Source organism: Microcaecilia unicolor, chromosome 6, assembly GCF_901765095.1.
Source record: "Microcaecilia unicolor chromosome 6, aMicUni1.1, whole genome shotgun sequence".
NCBI classification, from domain to species: Eukaryota; Metazoa; Chordata; class Amphibia; order Gymnophiona; family Siphonopidae; genus Microcaecilia; species Microcaecilia unicolor.
The window spans coordinates 306,911,294-306,934,637 of NC_044036.1; the positions used below are offsets into that span (position 1 = coordinate 306,911,294).

The 23,344-nt window shown below is 44.5% G+C and overlaps 1 protein-coding gene across 1 annotated transcript in view; it reads right to left on the reverse strand.

The window, feature by feature from the left end:
* Positions 1 to 23,344, reverse strand: part of LOC115473276 (TBC1 domain family member 24-like) — a 57,500-nt gene extending 34,156 nt beyond the window's left edge. Inside the window, exons 1-3 of the mRNA XM_030208100.1 lie at positions 23,170 to 23,344; positions 12,190 to 13,222; positions 9,033 to 9,191 (exon numbers count right to left, since the gene is read on the reverse strand). Coding sequence (XP_030063960.1) covers positions 9,033 to 9,191; positions 12,190 to 13,222; positions 23,170 to 23,185 — 1,208 coding nt within the window. The 5' untranslated portion in view covers positions 23,186 to 23,344. The remainder of the gene's footprint in view (positions 1 to 9,032; positions 9,192 to 12,189; positions 13,223 to 23,169) is intronic.

The following is a 23,344-nucleotide window of genomic DNA, read 5'->3' on the forward strand; positions in this document are numbered from 1 at the left end:
ATGATTAGATGGCAACACAAGTAATTGAGAAGCAAAACCTGTGCTGGGCAGACTTTTACGGTTTGTGCCTTGATTGTTGTTGGACAGATTTGGATAGGCTGGAGTGGGGCTTCGATGAGAACTTCAGTGTTTGCAGAATAAGGCCAGTATCGAGCAGACTTCTACAGTCTGTGCCCTGGAAGTGGCATGGACAGATCAGGATAAAGTATGAGTTTATCTTGTTGGGCAGACTGGATGGACCGTGTAAGTCTTTATCTGGTGTCATCTACTATTTTACTATGTAAGAATGAAATAGAATAACATTGTAGTGAAACTTTGAGTTGGAGCTGCTACTAGGACCCTTGTCCAGTTGTAGAGGGAACCTAGATGGGTTGAGAACCATTGGATTAGGATAATGATCTAAGAGTCTGGAGACCTGAGTTCAAATTCTGGTTCTTCCACTGATGCTCCTTGTGACTTTGGCAGTCCAAAGAAGAGCAGAACACACATCTAATATGATAAAAAGGCTTTATTTGTGCCACTCTGTAATGTCCCGATGTGGCTACGTTTCACCTCACTAGAGTCTGCGTCAGGAGCTAAAACAGCTATTGTGGTCCAAAAGGGCACATACACACGATAGAGCTAAAATCCAATGAAAGCAGCAACAATCAGCCTTGCAGCTCGCAGGGTTGATAGAAACATAGCAACTGTCTGTCTCATTCAAGAGAACTCACAGCAACTGTCTCTCTCATTCAAGAGAATAATGACCTAGGAGTCTGGAAACCTGAGCTTAAATTCTGGTTCTTCTACTGATGCTCCTTGTGGCTTTGGACAACTCTATTAATGAGCTTCAATATCTATCAAATAACCCACTGTTCTCTGGCAACTCAAATGTCACTGTGAGTGCCACACATGATAGAGAGGTGTAACATTTGAAAAAGATTGGGTGTGCAAATATAATACAAATGACCCCTTCGTGGATACAATGAAAGAACTTGGTTAATATTCGGTGTGCTCACACCCATAGAGCTGGCTCCTGTGCCCCAACGGTTTGTACACTGGGGTCATCGCCAGAGTGCTATACCTATAGGACCTGATGGTGCTGCATGGTTCACACAGCTCTAATGAAACTCAAGAATAGAGGTTTAAGAAACAATGCTTTTCTGTTAATGGGGTGGGGAGTGTGACGAAGGATAAGAGAGCTAAGGAAAGGATGGGGAGAAGTGAGTAAAGGTGACCCAGGGGGAGGGAGGGAAGAGATTGAGATGATCTGTAAGTTTAGGAGAGGAGAAAGAGCTGAGTCTGTGGACTATGGGAATAGGGAGAGGCAAGTAAGCTGACATTTGGAGGTGGGAGAGGAGAGTGAGGTGACACTGGAGACATAGCAGGACAGGGGAAATTAAGGCGCCCTTTTACTAAGCCGTCTAAGCAAATACATGCCAAAATGGAGCTACCACCCGTCTACCGCATGGCTCTTGTGGTAATTTCATTTTTGGTGCGCATCCGATATGCACGTCTGAAAAATATTTTTTATTTTTGGGTGCGCATAACAGACGCACGCCAAGTGGCATTTGACACGTGTAGGTCATTACCACCTGGATTCTTTACCACTAGGTCAATGGCTGGCGGTAAGGTCTCAGATCCAAAATGGACGTGCAGCAATTTTGATTTTGCCGCACGTCCATTTTCAGCAAAAAAGGCCTTTTTTTTACAGGCACGCTAAAAAATGGATCGGTGCGTGCCCAAAACCTGCGCCTCCACTACCGCAAGCCATTTTCAGCACGTCTTTGTAAAAGGACCCCTAAGTGAATTGGCCTTTGGTAGTGGAAAAAGATACACGAACAGACCATGGGGGGTGATGGGAGAGAAGTCAATGTATAGATGTGGGGGAGGGGGAAGAGATAAAAGAATTTGCTGAAGGACCAAATTATCTGTGTTTGTCTTGGGCTCAACAATTTCTGTTGACAGACCTGATGGTAGGGATGGACTGTTGTTTGCAATGACATAGGAAATGTCAATGACATATACCGTGATGTTGCATGTCATTAATGAAATCCCCTCTAAAGGGGAAGGTTTAATGAGAAATTGGGGAGAGAAGAGATCTTTGGTCATGGTGAGAAAACAAACAGAACAAAAAACATGAGAATTTGTGTGGTTTTAATGTTTGCTAATAATAGTGCCCACTCTGCAAAAAGTGTGCTATTTGTAAAGAGGGTACACTTCTCCTAAAGACAACACAGCTCCCATAATGAACAAATGCCTGGATAAAAACCAACAAACATTCCTGAAAATGACATAGGAAGAGATACAAAATGTACGTCTTGTAGTGCTATAGAAATGATAAGTACATAAGTAATGCCACAATGGGAAAAGACCAAGGGTCCATTGAGCCTAGCATCCTGTCAACGACAGCGGCCAATAAGTAGTAGTAGTACCTAAGTACATAAGCATCGCCATGTTGGGACAGACCAAGGGTCCATTGAGCCCAGCACCCTGTCACCGACAGCGGCCAAAAGAACAAGCAATTTGTCCCGCCCATCCTAGAAATACTGTATTCCCTCGTCCATTCAATAACATTCTATGGCTTTTTCCTCCAGGAAGCCGTCCAACCCTTTTTTTAAAGTCCGCTAAGTTAACCGCCTTAACCACCTTTTCCGGCAGCAAATTCCAGAGTTTAACTTCGCGTCGAGTGAAGAAAAACTTCATCCGATTTGTTTTAAATTTACCACACTGCAGCTTCATCACATGCCCCCTTGACGTAGTATTTTTGGAAAGCGTAAACAGACGCTCCACATCGACCCGTTCCATTCCACTCATTATCTTATACACCTCTATCATATCTCCCCTCAGTAGTAGTAGAATATTTTCTGTCTGCTCATCCCTACCTGATGGTACCAGAATCAGGGGAACACCTTCTTAGTTAGGGAGAAGCAAGCATACAAACCTTTGCTTCTGCCCCCCCCCCCCCCAAGTTGATGCTGTGTGAAGTAAAAGGTAAGTCAAGTCATGTCCCTGATTGTTCACCCCATCTCACTGCCTGTGCATGATACCTTCTGCTACAAAGCAGCAAGAAAGTTCTGGATTAGTGCAGTGTAGCTGAGAGCACATTAAGCTCTATCAATCTCAGCGATTTTTGACTGGGTCACTGCTGACTTGGAAGTTTTTGCATTTAGCAACTTGGAACATAAGCAAAGGAATGAGATGGGCCAATGGCCCCGCCAATATTTTACCAAACACAGCACCAGCAATTAGAGAGTTTGGAGGTGGGGCTGGATATTGGTTTATTTGATCCTTCCAACCAAAATGGCATACCATCGCCCCTGTAAACTCTTAGACTGGCACTCCCAGGCTGCTGATCTTGTGCATCATGAAATCAGGAGCAAAAGCAGCAAGGTATTAGGTGTGGAGATGGGACAGCCAGCCCAGAGCTCATTCCAACAGCCCCAAAGAGAGGAGAAGGCTGGTGGTTGAAGTCTGAGGTTGGTAGAAGCTGTCAGCACAGGCACACTCTTCTCCCCAGCTGCCACCTGACTTGGCACTTCCTTCAGAAAATTAACCTTGTTTATAAATTAACCCCAGAATTCTATACAGTGCGGCTGGAGTTGCTCACACAACTTAATTATCTTAACAAGCCAATCTGCGCCGATAATTGCCACTTCACAGGCAATTGCTGACATGAATTGGCATTACTTAGAATTTATGCGCAGAACTTGCACCCACCTGAAAAGGGAGCATGACCTTGGGAGTAGAATGGGAGGATAGCGGGTGTTTCTAAAATCTACGCACGCTGATATAGAATACACCCGCTCCACGCCTAACTTATTCGCTGGAATTTGCACCAAGCTTTACTTGGTGTAAATACATGTGACTAAACTTAGTCACATCGACGGGCACTAGGCGTGTACTATAAGCCATGCTTAACTTCAGGTGTAGTTTGTAGAATACATCCATATGTATTTTTTTTGGTGATGATTTTTACAGCACCTCATATAGAATCTAGCCCTAAATGTTTATAGGTGGTGCTGTTGGTGTGTTTTAGTATGTCAGATTATCCCTACCAGCAGATTTGGCAGAGAGCACAGTGAGGGAGGAGAACTAAGCCAATGCTCTCTGATGATCCTAAACATTAAGACACGCCAAAAACAACAGCTATTAATTTATACTACAGAGGGCACTGAAGATGTCCAGATTTTATTTCACTGTGCAAGCTGACTCCTCTGGAAATACAGCCAGAGCAGAGTCTCTGTCAGCCAAGTAGGTCCCCTATGGCTTTAAAATTCTCTTTTAACCTATGCTGTCCTTGCATTGGTTTGACATTTCTGAGATCAGGAGAGGGATTGCAATGTTTTACATGTCATTGTCAAATGAAAACAAGTAGAAAAAACCCACAAAAATTAGTGTTTTATCATTTAACGATAATATAAGTACATAAGTATTGCCATACTGGGATAGAGCAAAGATCCATCAAGCCCAGCATTCTGTTTAAATAGTGGCCAATCCAGGTCACAAGTCACAAGTACCTGGCAAGATCCCAAAACAGTACAATACATTTTATGCTGTTCATCCTAGAAATAAGAAGTGGATTTTCCCCAAGTCTATTTTAATAATAGCTTATGGACTTTTCTTTAAGGAAGCTTTCCAAACCTTTTTAAAACCCCGCTAAGCTAACTGCTTTTACTATGCAAAAGAGACTGTGCATTATTTGCAAACTAGTAGAACCATGCCCGTTCCCTCGACAATGAAACGGGCCCTAGGAAGGCTGTCATGCAAGCTTTTCTTTTTCTCTTTCCCTTAACCTCCCCTCCATGTCCAGCAATTCTTCCCTCCCCTCCCCTCCATGTCCAGTGATTCGCCTCTTCCCTGCCCTCCCATCCATGTCCCGCGATTCTCTCCTCTACTGTCCTCCCATCCCATCCATGTCCATCAATTCTCCTCCCCTCCCCTTCCCTTCCCCTCCCTCCCTCCCTCCCCTTGATGTCCCTCGATTCTCTCCTTCCCTCAAATTCTATCTGAACATTCTTTGGCTGGTTGGTGCTGGCTTCCGTTCCATTTGTTACATCTCTCCTGACGTCAGCTCGCCTCCAGCGTTCCCTTCCCTCTCACTGTTCCGCCCTCTGACGTCATTATGTCTTGACGCAAGGGCGGGACAGTGAGGGGAATGGAACGCTGGAGGCTGGCTGACGTCAGGAGATGTTACGAACCCAGACAGCCAGCCATGGAACGTTGGAGGTGCAAATTATTATTTGCAAATAGGGCACCTATTGTGCATGCGTGAACCACTGCACATGTATGCATGGGGGGAATTCTATAAATGCTGCTGAAAAAATGGGTGACGTAAAAGTTCCGCACTAAGGACTAGATTCTATATATCATGCCTACAAAATCAGCGCCAAAAATATGCCAAGGTTTATTCTATAAAGTATACCTACATTTAGGAGTTCTTTATAGAATAAGCCTAAATTTCTGCGTGGTTTATAGAATATGCCAAGTGCCCGTCCATGCAACTAAATTTAGCCTCGGGCAGTTATGCCAAGTAAAACTTGTTGTAAATGCTTACGCCTAAATTAGGCTCAAACTGGGTGTATTGTATAACAACACACCTAGATTTTAGAAATGCCAATGACCCGCCCATGGTCACGCCTCATTTCAACTATGCAATTTAGAATTTACACACATCACATTACGGAATACGCTTAGACAGCTGTGCGTGTAAATTCTAATAATGCCATTTAGTATCAATAATTGTTAATTGGTAATTATCAGCACTGATTGGCTTGTTAAGTAATTAAGTTGTGTATGTAAATCAAGAAAATTAATGGATTTGTGCACGCAATTTAAGTCGCGCTATATAGAATCCAAGCGTAAATGCTATTCAATAAAGGGTGTGCACCCTATATAGAATAGCGCTTGGTGCCAGACTTACGCCAGCTGAAACACTGTTACAAGACTGTTTTGTCAGGGATTTTTTGCCAGGGCTTTTTTGTCGGAGCTATTTTGTGGGAGGGGCTAATTTGTTAGGGGCTATTTTGTGGGAGGGGCTAATTTGTTAAGGACTATTTTGTCAGGGGCAAATTTGTCGGGGCTATTTTGTTATAAGGCTGTTATAATGAGCTGTTTGACTCATGAACCAGAGCAAGAAGGGATTGCCTTTGCCCTAATTCTACTGAGCGGAACTAAATGGCACTGTATTCTTTTTCCTAATATTCTTACCTTGCCAAACAGGATAAGGTGTGAGCAAAATCTTAAAAAATAAATAAATGTATTGATGGTTAACAACTAATTAACAAAAAGAAGGACCAGGACCCATCAAAATCAGGACACGGTTTCTTTAATTATGTAACTTGAACATCAATTCTATCCTTAATGACCCGACACGGGCCGTGTTTCGGAGCACAGCGCCTGCATCAGGGGTCAAATAGGAAGCACCAGAACTTACTCCTTTTGAAGATAACAAGTTGAATGAATTGAACCACTCAATACCGAAAGAATATACTTGATCACTCAGTAGAATTAGAGCAAAGGCAATCCCTTCTTGCTCTGGTTCATGACTCAAACAGCTCATTATAACAGCCTTATAACAAACTAGCCCTTGACAAACTGGCCCCTCCCACAAAATAGCCCCTGACAAAATAACCCTTGACAAAATAGCCTTGTACCAAAATAGCCCTGACAAAATGGCCCCTCCCACAAAATAGCCCCTGACAAAATAGCCCCTTACAAAATAGCCCTGACAAAACAGCCTTGTACCAAAACAGCCTTGTACCAAAATAGCCCTTGACAAAATGGCCCCTCCCGCAAAATAGCCCTTGACAAAATAACCCCCACATTTCCCACATATTTGCAGGCTCAATATACCTTTAAAAGTGGACTAACACGGCTACCACACCTCTCTACCCATAAAACTTATGAATGTAGCCAAAACCTGAAATCAAACGATTAATATTCAACCACTATGACTGAAAATCCACTGGTTTTCAGTGCTGCCATCTGAATACCAAATGGAGTTGTATACCCGAATAAAGCAATGATTGCCCCATGCCACTGCTATCCAGATAGCAGCAATATTCAAACCACTATTTGGGAAAAGTTAGAACAGCGATTTTTTTCGGCCTAACTTTATCCAGGTAGTTTTCCAGATCGCAGTCTGAATATTGCTGCTTTCTGGATAACTGCAGCTCCACTCTACTCCACTTATGTCTTATCACTAAATAGACAAAAAGATGTGAATCGCCAATGGCAATGTTGAGAAAAATAATTTATTCACATTATTTAAAATAAGCCTGACACGGCCGCGTTTCACCCTCCTAAAGGGCTGCATCGGGGGCTAGCATATAACCAACCCAGTGGTGCAGTAAAACTAATTCCACTTGCTGGACTAAAACAACTCCTCTCCTGAGAAGCAGCAGTAGGTAGAATTGGTTTTACTGCACCACTGGGTTGTTATATGCTGGCCCCTGACGCAGCCCTTTTTAGGAGGGCGAAACAAGGCTGTGTCGGGCTTATTTTAAATAATGTGGTGAAAAAAATTATTTTTCTCAGCATTGCCATTAGCGATTCACATCTTTTTTCTATTCCTTGCTGGATCTTGAGAATTGCCTGCCTATTTGTTTTCTTGGACTGTCATGTCACTATCCAGATAATGCTGCTGAAGATCCACAGCCAGTGGAGGAGCAGCCTAGTGGTTAGAGCACTAGGCGGAAGACAAGGGAAGCTCAGTTCAAATCCTGCTGCTGCTGCTCCTTGTGATTTTGAGCAAATCACTTAGGGATCCTTTTACACAGTCATGCTAGTGTTGTTAGTGCTCGCTAGTGATTACTGTGTGCTAAATGCTAGAGATGCTCATATAAATATATGTCAATAAACACCCTTAAGGCTCTAGACTCAGCACAAGACCAATCAATAGTCATGCACATAATAGTTCCTGAACATATTAAAGACAAACTATGGTTTTCTCTCATTAAACAACTACCATCCGCTAACATATTACAATCAATGTTTTTCCTCTATCATAGGTCTGTTTGGACTCCGAGAAAACGACATTCTGCACACTTAACTCCCACAAATCTATGCTGGCATTGTAATGGAACATGTGGAACATTACTACACATGTTATTTGATTGTCCTCATATTCAAAAATTTTGGAAAGCGATACGGACCATTATTTGTAAAATATTTGACTCTGATATTCCACTAACATCTTCATTAATAATTTTGAAATCTTGTTCTTCAGAATTCACATTCTCTCCCAATAATTATAAATTGTTTGATATATTAATTACTATAGCACAACGTATGATTCTAAATAATTGGAAAACTTCATCAATGCTAAATGAACATTTCTGGTGGCAATCCGTTCCAATGTATCACAAGCTAGAATTGGCTTCTGCCACTTTCACAGGATCAATACTTAAAACAAACATTGTATGGTCTCCAATTGCCTCCTATCTTGCTTCCATTACACACGAAACTACATAAATGATTACAATTACTCATCTTAGAATCGTAACTTTAATTACAATCATATAAGTCCTTGGCACATTATGACCTATTATGTATTTTCATAATGCATCTTTTTATTTTTGGTTTATTGTTATGTACTATATACAATGTACTAAAACCAATAAAAAATCTTGAAAAAAAAATGAAGACCTCAGTTGCCGGAGTCATGGGGCACTTTACAGTTTTAGCCTCCAGTTCTCCAATCGTCACTGGTCTCCCTCTTTTGTTTTTATTTTTTTGATTTTATATTAAACCTATTGATGTATCTCCATTAGGTGTACCCCTTCTATAAACTTTATGTATGCACTTATATCCCGTCTCGGTACTAGATATTTCCTCTGGGGACAGGGAAATATCTAGGGTACCTGATGTAACTCCCCTAGAGATAGGCGTGAGACAAATCTACAATAACAAATAAATCCCAAAGAATGGCTTTCATTAATTATTCATCCAAAAATGTTTGTTTAGTGAAAAAGAATACTTATATAAATTGCTCTGCAATACTACTTTAACAGTGTTTCATTTAAATATCTAGCTTAGGAATTACTTTGTACCTTTGCAAGCTATACCCATGATCCATGGTGGAGAAGAGCAGGACAGGTGGGAACAAGGAGAACCGTTCTGGGATCCAGGACCACACGAGCCGCATCTCCTGAGCAGTGACAATCATGGAGCTGAAGTTCAAAAGGTCCACAGCCATTTGAACAGGCTGTCTGCATAAGGGAGAGGAGGAACAAAGCACATAAGAGGGTCACTTCTTCCATATTAAAAGCAGACTGGGACCTCCTAACCAAGCAAAACAGTTCCATGGGTTGATTCACAATTTCAAAACTGCAAGTTTTGATAGAGGTGTGTATTTTGATAGACTTCTGATACTCAAAAAACTACCAGCTTGCAGACTAATACATACATTCAAATACTAAAGTACAACCAAGTCTGCTGTCAAATCGCACAATTAGAAATTCTTTGAAGTGGAGAAAAGACTTCAGTAGAACAGCACTAATTTTATGGCACAGCTGCTGCATAACACAGCATCAGAGAGAAAACCTTCCCCATCCTATAACGACATAAGACAAACTGTCGACATGTATGGCAGGCATAAAACACTGGGGGTAATCCTAGAAAAAGCCATTCCTAGGCGAAACATGTAGAATGTCAGATATTAGAGCCCCCACAGCCGACGTTGAGCTAAAGCAAAAGCTAAGTATATTAATGATTTTGAGATATTGGTAGATGTTTGAAGATTTTCATAAATTACAAATTAAAAAAATTAAAAGAGTAAATTGGAATAACAAGGGACCAGTGATGAATTTGGGTAAGTCTTTAGCGGCACTGAAATTCATTGTCCACTAGACCCCCATACTGAGGTTCCTTTATATTTCGACTTATAAGTACACTGAACAGTGGAGAAGCATTCCTTAGATACAAACAATACTTGACGAAGAAAACAATGACATATTGCATTGTTTGTGAAACACAGTTTAATTCCGCAGTTGATAAGACTTAATTTATTCAGGACATATTTAGGGCTGACAAGCATTCATTTGACACAACTTGAAAAAGCTATTTGGGGTGTTTAAAAGATGAGCCAATCAAAGCTGCTCTATTTAGGACCTATGCATGGTTTTCCCTTTGAAGACGGAAATGAGTTCTAAGCACTTGGTTTTAGTATGTCTACATTTTCTGCAATACAATCTGGGCATGCTCTTTTCTGTTCCTCTCCATAACAGATCACTCTGAAACACCTCCTTCAAATATAGCTAAAAGTATGCATATTGTGGAACACCTATATTTTAGCCAGGCTGAATGCGGACTAATTTCCAGGTAGCCAAATTACTCATGTGTATGGCTTTGAAAATTGCCTTCATGATTATATGATTATGATTAGTACAGCTGCCTGTTTTGGGGATCCTGAAGAGTCGTTCTCCAAACTTAGGACACTGGAGGGGTCTTTTACAAAGGTGCGGTAGCGATTTTAGTGCATAGTAAACACTAGAGACGCCCATAGGAATATATAGGCATCGCTAGCATTTGGCATAAATTATTATGCATGGATACGAAAAGGGGGCTTGGCACTGGGAAGGCATGGGTCAGGGGCGTAGCCAGACTTTGGCGGAAGGGGGGTTCAGAGCCCGAGGTGACGAGGCACATTTTAGCCCCCCCCCCCGGCGCCACCGCCGCCACCAACTTTGACCCTCCCTGCTGATGACCCTCTCGACACCCCTCCCACCGCCAACCCTCCCCCGCCGTCGCCTACCTTTGCTGGCGGGGGACCCGCTGGCTGATCTGCAAGGCTTCGTTTTGTTTCTGTGAGTCTGGTGCAGGACGTGAGACTCACAGAAACAGAACAAAGCCTTGCGCTGGAAGAAGAGGACCTTGGCTGGCGGGGGTTGGGTTCCCCCACCAGCAAAGGTAGCGGATAGCGATGGCAGTGAGGGAGGGTTGGCGGTGGGAGGGGGGTTGAGAGGGTTGTCCACGGGGGGTCCAGGGCCAAATCTACGGGGACCCAGGCCCCCATGGCCCCACGTAGCTACACCATTGGCATATGGGAATTGCATTTGTTCCGGCAGCACGTTATACAAAAAGCTCGCCAAGATATCTAAATGCTCCATCAATCAATCAATATATTACTGAACAGCAACAGACTGACCCCTGAAGAAGGCTGTTCTAGCCGAAACACGGACAATGTTGGGTCTGAATAAAGGGTTCTTTTGGAGCATCTTACCCTTGTGTGGTTGACTGATCATTTGATTTTGGTCCTTTCCACCCCTTTACTGATATGGGAATCGCTGCCACTGCCGGGTTTGGAACATCACTGTGACAATGTAAAATGCCCGGGGGAGGGGGGAGGGGCGGCATCTTGGCCCAGGGTGGGGGCGGCATGCAAGCTCTGCCTCAGATAGCATCTTACCTTGGGCTGGCCCTAATTCTATAACAACATGCATAGATTTTAGAAATGCCCATGACTTGCCCATTCCACACCCATAACCATACTCACGTTTCAACCATACGACTTATATTTACACGCACCACATTACAGAATACGCTTAGTAAGTAGTGCGTGTAAATTCTAATTAATGCCAATTAGTGTTGATAATTGGTTAACATCCAATTATCAGCGCTGATTAGCTTGTTAACAAATTAACTAATTAAATTATGCACGTTGGTTTTATCCACTTTCCTGTAAAATATTGTAGTTCCTTTCCTTTTGTCAAATTTGTATTGTTTTTATTGTAAACCACCGAGAGCTGCCTGTTAGTCAAGGCGGTATAGCAAATTCTAATAAACCATAAATCATAACCATAAACCATGGAATATGCTTCAATTTCCATGCAGAAATCTCAGCGTGATATGTAGAATCCTGGGGATTATGGGTAAATTGACCCCATGTTAGTGCTTTCTGCCATCATTTGCAATGACAAGAGAAATGTCCATGACATATCTCCAGATGTCCCTAAGCATTGGGTGTATTATCTGTTCCCCTTTCATGTGTATGTGTGGTTGTGGTGGGGTGGGGGGGGGGGGGGGTGGGGGGGAAAGGATTGTCCTTTAAAACGCAAGCTGCAGTGGACCTGGAGTGGTCTCTCTCATTGTCACGTGAATTGGCTGGCCTAAATATGGAGACGGTTGGGGGGAGATCACCACTTCCAGTGATTGGAGGGGCCGCTCTGCCTATTGAAAAATCTGCTCCTTTATAAGCTTCCATCTTACCTGCGCTGCATTACTGCAATACCTCTCTGCGATAGGGCCTTTCTGTTAGCCAGTTGCAAGAGCCAGATTTCTTTGTGCGAGAACAACCTAATGCTGAAAGCCTTCTCCAGTAGCTTTTCCACCGTAATATGCTGTGCAATATTCTGCACAAAGACCTGCAAGTCTTGCTTGATGTCACTGACCTCGGCTTCTTTTGCAGTATGGAAGAGCCTGTATTGCTTCAGTAAGGCCAAGGCAATGCGGTAAAGCACCTTGTATCCCTCGATTAGATAAACATCAAACACACGTATCGCATATTCAAATGGCAGATCCTCAAAGATCCACATCAGCCAGTCTGCATAAACTTCAGCGATGTTCTCAGAAGTGGTGGCAATGAACTTGTGGCCTGCCTGGCAATGCTTCTTGGCCAGATCACCAAAGGTCATGCAGGAGGCTTCATAGGCCAAGAAGGTTTGGTCAATATAGCATTTGTGGGTGTCAACGCAAGCAATGAGGCGACAGATCTTCTCAAAGCATTCCGCTTCATCATTGCAATAATGCAGCAACAGGGACACCACTGCAGGGAGGGCAGGGCTACACGTGATATCTGGGAACTGGTTGCCGATGCAGATAAGAATCTTTTTGACAGCGGAAACTCCATGAAGACTGAGGCAGTAAGTGGGTATTACACAGTCATCTAGAAATTCTGGTAAAGGATGGGAGCTCACATTTCGCCTGCCGAAGAGCCTGTCTGCTACATCCTTGTAGACAGAGGCATCTGGGGTCACAATACGGCAGTGGATGCTCTTGATTATTTGAGTGTAGGCCTGTGCTCTCAGGTGTCGGTTATGGGCCCAATGGCCCTCTCTGGCCATTCGTTTCAGAGCCTTCGGATCTGTCGGCAGGATTTCTCCGTGAGTGCTTGCCTCCTGGTCTGAGTCAGGGACTTTGTCCCAGTCCACAAACTGCCCAGAGTCTACACATGATGAAGTGTCAATGTCCCAGGTTTCTATCTCAGGGATAATCAGCACTGGGATGTCCACAGAAATGTCATCTATGGAAACAAGAAGCTTTATTCAGAAGGAAGCTCAAATTTATTTCACAAGAGAAGATTAGTAATATCAGGTTAGTGATACTTTATGTAAGGTTTTTGTAATTCCCAGAGATTGTTCTGGCCTCTTGACCTTTTGTGACCCGCTTAGAACTGTGAGGTACTAGCGGGATATAAGTAAGAAATGTGATATAATATAATGTTATTTTACAAGATATATGGAACCTCACCATTACATAACAAACAATGGGGGTCTTTTACTAAGGTGCGCTGGCATTTTTAGAAAATAGGTGCGTGCTAAATGCTAAAGACGCCAATGTATTCCTATGGGTGTCTTTACTGTTTAGCGTGCACCTATTTTGAATGCATGCTAAAAACTCCAGTGTACCTAAGTAAAAGACCCCAATATGACCCTTTCCAGATATCACTGTGTAGTAGAACCATTGGTTCTTATCTAAAGTACTAATTCTGTAAATTATTTAGCAATGGATACCACAGGAACTAGTGTAAAATTTAATACAGTAGTTCAAGAGTATTTATTTTTGGTATTTTAGTAAATTAGGTGCAATAGATTTATTCATAAGGACAGGCTTGAGAGCAGTTTATCAATCACACTTGTAAACTAAATGCCATGATAATTGGAATGACAGTACGTCTATAGATGTGACCATGATTTTTAAAGGATGCTCTTATACATTAGAACCAACTAGAATACAGTCCTACTACGGTATTTTTATTTATTTGTTACATTTGTACCCCACATTTTCCCACCTATTTGCAGGCTCTATGAGGGGCATAATCGAATGGCACTGGCGAAATCGATGGCCGGCCATCTTCGGGGCCAGCGCCACAAGCAGGCGGAGCCGAACGTATTTTCGAAATACGCTTGGCGCCAGCCAAATTGCTCGCCGGGTTTAGAATAGGATCGCCGGCGGATTGCCGGGTTTAGATGAGATGGCCAGCTTCGTTTTCCAGCCATAATGGAAACCGGACCCGGCCATCTCAAACCTGGCGAAAAGCAAGGCATTTGGCCATGGGAGGAGCCAGCATTTGTAGTGCACTGGCCCCCCTCACATGCCAGGACACCAACTGAGCACCAACTGAGCACCTTCAAAAAAACCCAAAATTAGCTTCCAGTTGCATAGCACCCTTCCCTTGTGTGCTGAGCCCCCCAAATCCTCCCCCCAAACCCACTGCCCACAAGTCTACACCATTATCATAGCCCTAAGGGGTGAAGGGGGGCACCTACATGTAGGTACCGTGGGTTTGGGGGGGGGGGGGGTTTGAAGGGCTCAACATTAACCACAAGTGTAACAGGTAGGTGGGGGATGGGCCTGGGTCCATCTGCCTGAAGTGCAGTGCACCCACTAAAAACTGCTCCAGGGACCTGCATACTGCTGTCAGGGAGCTGGGTATGACATTTGAGGCTGGCATACAGGCTGGCAAAAAATGTTTTAATTGTTTTTTATTTGTGTGGGAGGGGGTTGATGACCACTGGGGGAGTAAGGGGAGGTGATCCCCGCTTCCCTCCGGTGGTCATCTGGTCAGTTGGGACTCTTTTTTGGGACTTGGTCCTAAAAATACATGGACCAAGTCCGGCCGGCGAAATGCTAGTTCGAGCCGGCCTTTTTTTTTTCCGTAATAAGGTGAAGCTGGCCATCTCATAACCCCGCCCCGCCCCACCCCCTTCCCGCCTTTGCTACCCTCTCAACACGCCCCCTTGAAGGTTGGCTGGCGCCACAACGAAACAGCAGTTGAAGCCGGCCAAAATCGGCTTTCGACAATACCGATTTGGCTGGGATTGAGAGATCGCCGGCAATCTCCCGATTTGTGTCAGAAGATCGCCTGTGATCCCTTTCGAAAATAAGCCTGAATGTGGCTTACATGGTACCGTAATGGGGTTCTCCAAGTCGGTGGATAACAAATACAAGATTATATTGTGGTCTAATGAGGTAGGTGTGTATCAGGCACCATGAAGGTCGAAGGGAATGAAGAAGTTTCTAAAATATTATAATGTGCTCTATTTAATGATAGACCTTTGGATATTGTGTATTTTGGGCATAACAGCTAAAGCCTAAGAGCAGGCCAGGATGTCTAAAGGGCTCTTTTTCTAAGCTGCAGCAAAAAGTGGTCTGCGCTAGTTTTGGTGCATGCTGGGCCACTTTTTACTGTGGCGGGAAAAAGTGTCTTTTTTTAAATGGGGCAGTAAATGGCTGTGTGTCAATATTAAAATTAGTGTCCAATTATGTACTGCCTGAGTCCTTAGTGCCACCTATTTAGCAGGTGGCAAGGGCTCACGTGCCAACCCCACGGTAATCGGGCAGCGTGCGGCAATGTGACTGCCCTTCTGATTACCACCAGGAATAAAGCCTGTAGTAGAAAATTATTTTCCACCCTGGGAAACTGTACATGCCAACTTCAGAATTACTGCCAGCCTCCCACGCTACCCCGGTGGTAAGGCCGATTTGGCACATGGTAGTCCTACCACGTCTTTGTAAAAGGGCCCCTTAGAGATTAACACACTGAATATACATCTTTTTGCAATTAAGCAAGATTTACACATAGACTAGCTATAGTGGTGTCATCTTCCAAGCAGGGTTGTAGCCACGGGTGGTCGCATGGTCTGCTCACTTTTACTGCCCTGAAGCGCCGTTTCTCCCTCCAGCACCGGCGATTCCCATAGCCAGCCTTCTGCCAGCGCGCGTCATCGGGGCCTGTTCTCAGGCACGTCCCGCCTACTCTGCAACTTCCTGCGTTCCACCTTTGTGGAAAACAGGAAGTTGCAGAGTAGGCGGGACGCGCCTGAGAAGAGGCTCCGACGACGCGCACTGGCAGAAGGCTGGCTATGGGAATCGCCGGTGCTGGAGGGAGAATGGCGCTTCAGGTCAGTAAAAATGACCAGAACTGACCATGTTCAGGGGGCTGTCACGGGGGGGGGGGGGGGGGGATAGCAGATGGAGAGGAAATGCGGCGGCGGTGGGCGGATGGAGAGGAAATGCGGCGGCGGCAGCGGGCGGGCAGGGGGGTGGTGGTAGCGGGTGGAGACATAGGCGGTCGGTGGCCCAACTGTTTGGGGAGGCTAAAGGGGGTGGGGTTGGGGCGGGGTTGGGGGCGTGGCTTAAACCCATAATTGTCACCCAGCATCAAGCACCCCTTCCTCCCACCCACCTAGCACCAGGCACCCCTCCCACCCAGCATCAGGCAGGCAGGCAGGCACCCCTTCCTCCCACCCACCCAGCATCAAGCGCCAGGCACCCCACCCAGCATCAAGCCTGCCTGCCTGCCTGCCTGCCTTCCTTCCTTCCTTCCTTCCTCCCTCCCACCCAGCAGCATCAGGCCTTCCTCCTTCCCACCCACCCAGCATCAGGCCTTCCTCCTTCCCTCCCTTCCACCGAGCACCAGGTCCAGTTCCCGCCCCCCCTCCGAAATTTAAAACTTGATACCTGCTCGGGGTTAAGGGAAGGCGGCGTCGGCAGCGACACAACACGTCAGCACCAGTGAAACGCGTGCTGGCTCGGCGCGGGACCAGCGCTTGAGAGACAGAACGAAGGGAAGCTGAAGACGCGCCGAGCCAGCACGCGTTTCACTGGTGCTGACGTGTTGTGTCGCTGCCGACACCGCCTTCCCTTAACCCTGAGCAGGTATCAAGTTTTAAATTTCGGAGGGGGGGCGGGAGGCAGGCGGCGAAGGTCATAACTGGGCTGGGGAGGCTTAGCCTCCCCAAGCCTCTTATACAGGGCGCCTATGGGTGGAGAGGAAATGCAAGGCCTGTGCCCACCCAGTCCACCTCCAGGCCCATCTAAAAATTAAACTCTGGCTACGCTACTGCTTCCAAGTCCAAGAAGCACAATTTAGCACTCTTAGGGAGTGAACAGCCTATGAGTTGCTCCAGATGTTTCCAATCTCAATCCCAAAAAGTCACTATAAAAGGATATGTCTGCCAGCAGTGAAAATAAGTTCCCTCTTCAGTACCATATTTTTAACAATTAAGTATTTAAAAAAAAAATATATATATATTTTTTAAAGAGGGGATATGTCAAGGGCAGAGAGTGGGCATTCCTGTGTAATTCAATTTCAGTTGAAAGGAAGCTCTGGAATGAGGGGGCATAGGATGAAGGTGAAAGTGGATAGACTCAGAAGTAATCTGAGAAAATATTTCTTAATGGAAAGGGTGATGAATTCGTGGAATGGCCTCCCGGTGGAAATGGTGGAGACAAAAACAGTATCTGAATTCATGAGAGCTTGGGACAAGTACATAGGATCTCTAAGGAAGTGAAAGTAGAGTAGATGGCTTGGATGGGCAGACTAGGTAGGCTCTTTGATCTTTGTCTGCCTTCATTTTTCTCTGTTTCTATATATCGTGTACAGTTCTGAAGACCACACCTTCAAAAAGATATAAACAGGATGGACTTTGTCCAAAGGGCAGCTACAAAAAAATGGTAGAAACATTTAAATACCTATGCGGCATAAATGCACAGGAGTTGAGTCTCTTAGTCCTTTTCCTATGTGTCCTCTAAAACATCACCAAAATTCGCCCTTTCCTTTCTGAGTTTGCAACCAGAACTCTCATCCACACTCTTATCACCTCCCGCTTAGACTACTGCAACTTGCTTCTCACAGGTCTCCCACTGAGCCATCTCTCTCCTCTTCAATCTGTTCAAATTCTGCTGCACGACTAATATTCCGCCAGTGTCGTTATGCTCATATTAGCCCTCTCCTCAAGTCACTTTGTAGGAGTGGACGACTGTAATGTAGCATCTACGGGTCTGCCAAGATGACCTCCGCCCTTTTTGCCTTACCTGGGGCATGCTCCACATTTGAATAACTACTGGACTTTTGTGAACTTTTGCTCTAACAGGATTTTCTGTTTGGACTTTGCATTCACACTTGCGCCCTTGCTTTGTACTAAAACCTCAGCTTTCATATAATGAGCCTAGACTAAGACCTAAACCTGTGCAGTTTGGACTTTTACTAGTAGTATGTATTTGTTAACCAGCAGCTAGATAACAAATTGTAGTAGTCAGCACGTTAGGAGTGTAGGGAAGGCAGCAGGCTCTGCCAAAGCAGTCTCGTGATCCATGCATAGAGGCTGTATTGTGTAAATGTGCTGGAACACTGCGATAAGTTACATTTCTTGCAAAGTAACAATTTCTATGAAAGCTATGAAACTGACGTATCTTTTCTCTGTGAGAACTACAGAACTACTAATGTATTGCGCATGTGCCTGTACTGCACATGTGTATGTGTGACGTATGATGCGTTTTATGCGCATGACCAGTAATCTGTATAAGAACGAGTGTCAGATGACGCTCAGGAGGCAGTATCCTGAGATTGAACTCAGTACTGTTCATTGCTAGCAAATAAAGGTGTCCTGCTTTCGGAATCATTTGCCTCTTGTCTCCTGATTTACTAGCCGAGGGCCTGTTTCATTGGCGAGCCAGCCAGGAGTACAACAGGGAAATGGATTATATTCTTTCCCCTCCCCCGCTGCAGTCGGGTCGGGTGATCTGTACCCCCCCTGAGAAGGTGGTGAGTGGCCACCGCTGATTTCAGCGTCCATCTCCCGAGGGAGGGCTGATAGACGCCGGCTGACTGGCGGTGGGTGGGGCTTTGTGGTTCCGGCAAGACACCTTTTGTTCGACTCCAGAGAGAAGCACGCCGATGGGCCTGGAACGACGACGAACAGGCGAGTATACTCTGGGTAGCGACCGACCCGGTAAAGGGTCAAAGAAGAGGCTTGATCACCCTCTTGGCCAGTGGCTACTACGGACTAGGTCCCGCAAACCACTAGGCATTGCGAAGAAACCGAACGGGAGGGTTTCTTGTGGCGTATGAAAGTTGAGTGATTGGGCCTGCAGTTTCGGATCGGGCAACCGCATTCCGGTCAGGCCGCTTGTTGACCCTTTTGTGTCCGGTGGAACGAGACCCCTTACTCCTCCACCACCCTTTTCCCCCTCTGTCTGTCTCCTATCCTTTGGCACTCAGGTTAGGATGGGCGGGGGTGGGTCTACTCCGTTAGACTTAATGACGGAACACTTTAGCGAAGTGTTCGACCAGGAACAGTGCAGTAGAGCCGGAATGATACAGCGTCGTACGTGCAGGACGTCAGACTCACAGAAACAGAAGCCTGCGCAGCTGCATTGCTGATCTGCAAGGGCAGGCTTCTACATAGAATGTTGCTAGTGCAATAGCAACATTCCATGTAGAATCTCAAATAGTAGCAACAGAATCTCAATAGTAGCAACATTCCATGTAGAATCTCAAATAGTAGCAACAAAATCTCAATAGTAGCAACATTCCATCTAGAATCTCAAATAGGGAAAGGGAAACGGGACTTGATATACCGCCTTTCTGAGGTTTTTGCAACTACATTCAAAGCAGTTTACATATATTCAGGTACTTATTTTGTACCTGGGGCAATGGAGGGTTAAGTGACTCACCCGGAGTCACAAGGAACTGCAGTGAGGTCAGTTCCCCAGGATCAAAGTCCACAGCCCTAATCACTAGGTTACTCCTCCATTTCTCTGAAAGTGAATCACCAGCAGCAAATTAATACTTTACACTGAAGATGCAGTTGGTGTGGCCTGTGGAGTGACACAAATGGAACATACCTGGTGTTTACTTATTCAGAGTAAGTTACTGGCAATATATGCTATTTGGGCAGCTAGACTTCATATTTATCAACCAAGGTATTACTGGGTATCCCATCTCAACAAATTATAAGACTGGAAGAATATAGCAATATGATTTTTTACAAAACAGGTCCAGTATTGTGGAACACTCTACCTTTGTGATTGAGAGAGATTCAAGAGCTAAGTGAGTTTAAGAAAGAACTTAAAACATTCTTGTTCCAGCAAGCTTATGAAGGAATATAAACTGCTTGATAGGCATTGTAGGACCTTACAACCTTATGTAATAGTATTAAAGTCAGCTGCAGAGGCGTGAAGATATTTGTAATGATGAGTGAATGGTACCAAATAAATGTGATCAGTTGGATTGATGTAACGTGGAGGGGCATAATTGAATGAAAACGTCTATCTCCATGGGCGTTTATCTCCGAGAACGGGTCCGTGAAGGGGCGGACCGAACCGTATTTTCGAAAAAAATAGACGTCCATGTTTTATTCGACAATTTGTGAGCTGGGCGTTTTTGTTTTTCAGTGATAATGGAAAATGAAAGTGCCCAGCTCAAAAATGAATAAATCCAAGGCATTTGTTCGTGGGAGGGGCCAGGAGTCGTAGTGCACTGGTCCCCCTCACATGCCAGGACACCAACCGGGCACCCTAGGGGGCACTTTTACAAAACAAAAAAAAAAGGTAAAAGAGCTCCCAGGTGCATAGCACCCTTCCCTTGGGTGTTGAGCCCCCCAAATCCCCCTCAAAACCCACTGCCCACAAGTCTACACCATTACTATAGCCCTAAGGGGTGAAGGGGGGCACCTACATGTGGGTACAGTGGGGGGCGGTGTGGAGGGCTCCCATTTACCAGCACAAGTGTAACAGGTGGGGGGGATGGGCCTGGGTCTACCTGCCTGACGTCCACTGCACCCCCTAATAACTGCTCCAGTGACCTGCATACTGCTGCCAGGGAGGTGGGTATGACATTTGAGGGTGAACATAAAAAGTTGTGAAACGGCATATTTTTGTGGTGGGAAGGGGTTTGTGACCACTGGGGGAGTCAGTGGAGGTCATCCTCGACTCCCTCCAGTGGTAATCTGGTCATTTAGGGCACTTTTTGGGGCCCTATTCGTGGAAAAACAGGGTCCAGGAAAAGTGCCCTAAATTCTCGCTAAAAACGCATATTTTTTTTCCATTATCGGCGAAAGGCGCCTATCTCTGACCGGCCGATAACCACGCCCCAGTTCCGCCTTCACCACGCCCCCATCAACTTTGTCCGCATCTGCGACGGAGTGCAGTTGAAAACGTCCAAATTCGACTTTCGATTATACCGCTTTATTCGTTTTTGTGAGATAAACGTCTATCTCCCAATTTGGGTCGCAATATAGGCGTTTTTCTTTTTCAATTATAAGCTGGACAGTATGTTTTTATGTAAGTTTTAACATTGATATTATGTAAGCTGCCTAGAACTTTTTGCGATAGTGCGGAATAAACATTTTTAAATAAATAAATAACTATATGAAAAAAGATCTTACAGATTTAAAATATTAATTGTTAACTCCTGATGCAACCATGAAGGGTTTTATATGATCACAATTATCATTATTTATTGAATTCAATTAATGTTTTTCTCAAGTTTTTCTCATTTTAGTGTTACTTTCATTTATGTCTGAGTGTGCACTCTTTTGTGTCATCAGCAACCATACTGCCAGCCTGAAGTCTGAGTGAAGACTAGGTTTGCCAGATCTGCTTTTTGGCTGAAGGAAAGCCATTCAGGCTAGTTGACAAATTCCCCTCTTAAACCAGCATCTGAGATTGTTGCCCTGGTTGCCCACCCTAATTGTTACTTATAGCCATCTCTGGGATTGAAAATCTGGCTTCAATTTTTATGTCTTATGTGTGCAACTTTTATCAAAAGAGAGATGGAAGAAGAAATGTTGACTGTCATTGGCTAATTAGACCTGGACATGCAGGCATGAGGTCTTTGGCAACATCAAGAAGCTATCCTAGTACAGTTGAAATTCAGTGCTATACCTGCATAGCTAGGACTGATATGTATGTTGTCCTACATGCCCAGTTAGCTATGCGATCACCAATGTCTATATAACTCCTGGCTCCAGCCCCATCTTCCCTAGACCACCGTTCCCTCTAAGCTGAGCGCTGTAGCCCTGCCAGTGGGAGGTGCTGTTTCAGTATCACATTCTCAATAGTGAGGGACAGGCAAGATCTGCAGGAGTCCATGGAACCTGCCTGTCTCTATAGAGATTGAAAACACAATATTGAAGCATCACTCCCTACTGGCAGCAATGCAATTGAAGGACTCTCACTCAGCTTAGAAGGACCAGTGCCCCAGACTGTCCCCAAAACTAATCAGAGAGCACCACGGCAGTCAGAGCAGATATTCACCAGCACAGTCCAGTTATGTGCTGCTGGATATCTGCTCCTGCCTGGTTAAATTGCTCTGAATATCATCCCCTGCATTGTTTTTGGGATCCTGTGCTGCTAAACTATTTTACAGAAGAAAAGTGTGTGACAGAGTAGGGAAGATCTTGCAAGAGTTCAACGATAACCAACTGGCAACATGGCACTGGATGAGTGAGACTAAAAAATTCTTCAGTTTGAAGTCCATTAAAGCTGTCTGTGTCACTTCCAGTCCAAACTGTTTTTTGGCTACTGCTTTAGAACAATGCTTCTCTTACAGATCTATCTCATGCATATACATTGTGGTAATCCTAAAATCCTGACTGGCTAGGTGTGCCTCCTGGAGAGGGCTGAGAAGCACTTACCTAGAATTAAAAGAGCAGTGTATTTGCAGATGAGTCCAGTAACAATCCCATGATTGCCACAATCATATTATTGATATGGAGTCTATAATCCATTTCTAAATGGGCACATTTTTATAATAAAATATTACATTGTATTATAAAATTAATTCTGTACAAGTTGGTGCACATTTTTCATATTTCTGTCAAACAAACTTTCTTCAAATATTTTGCTTTGCATCCCACCCATTTCCAGCATTATAACCTACCTGAAGGACAGTCTCATTACTGTTTCAAAATGTATCTATTTCTTCTTTGTCCTTCCACAAGTTGCACCTACTCTTGTGCATTTAGACTATGGACTAAAACCTTTCTTCTCCAAATTGGATCCAGTTAGAATTCTCAAATGTTAGCAAATGTCTGTCTCATGCCTCACAAGCTTCATGAGACACACAGTAAAATATTGCACCCTGATGCATCTCTTAACAATTTATAGTGTCCTTCAAAAGCATTATTCCAAAATTAGTTTACAGTCTGATTAACAGTATTACTTGGTTTCTTATTCTCTTACCTTGCATGACTTCCATGCTTTCTCACAGTCTCAGAAGTCCAGTGGGCGATAAAACTCTTCCCTCTTGACTGTGTGAAGAAATAAATAGTTACCTTGTTCTAAATGAAATCTCTATCTGCAATTGCACTGAGCTGAATTCGTAATTTGGTCCTGGCGTTTGTAAAGCAAAGCAAAT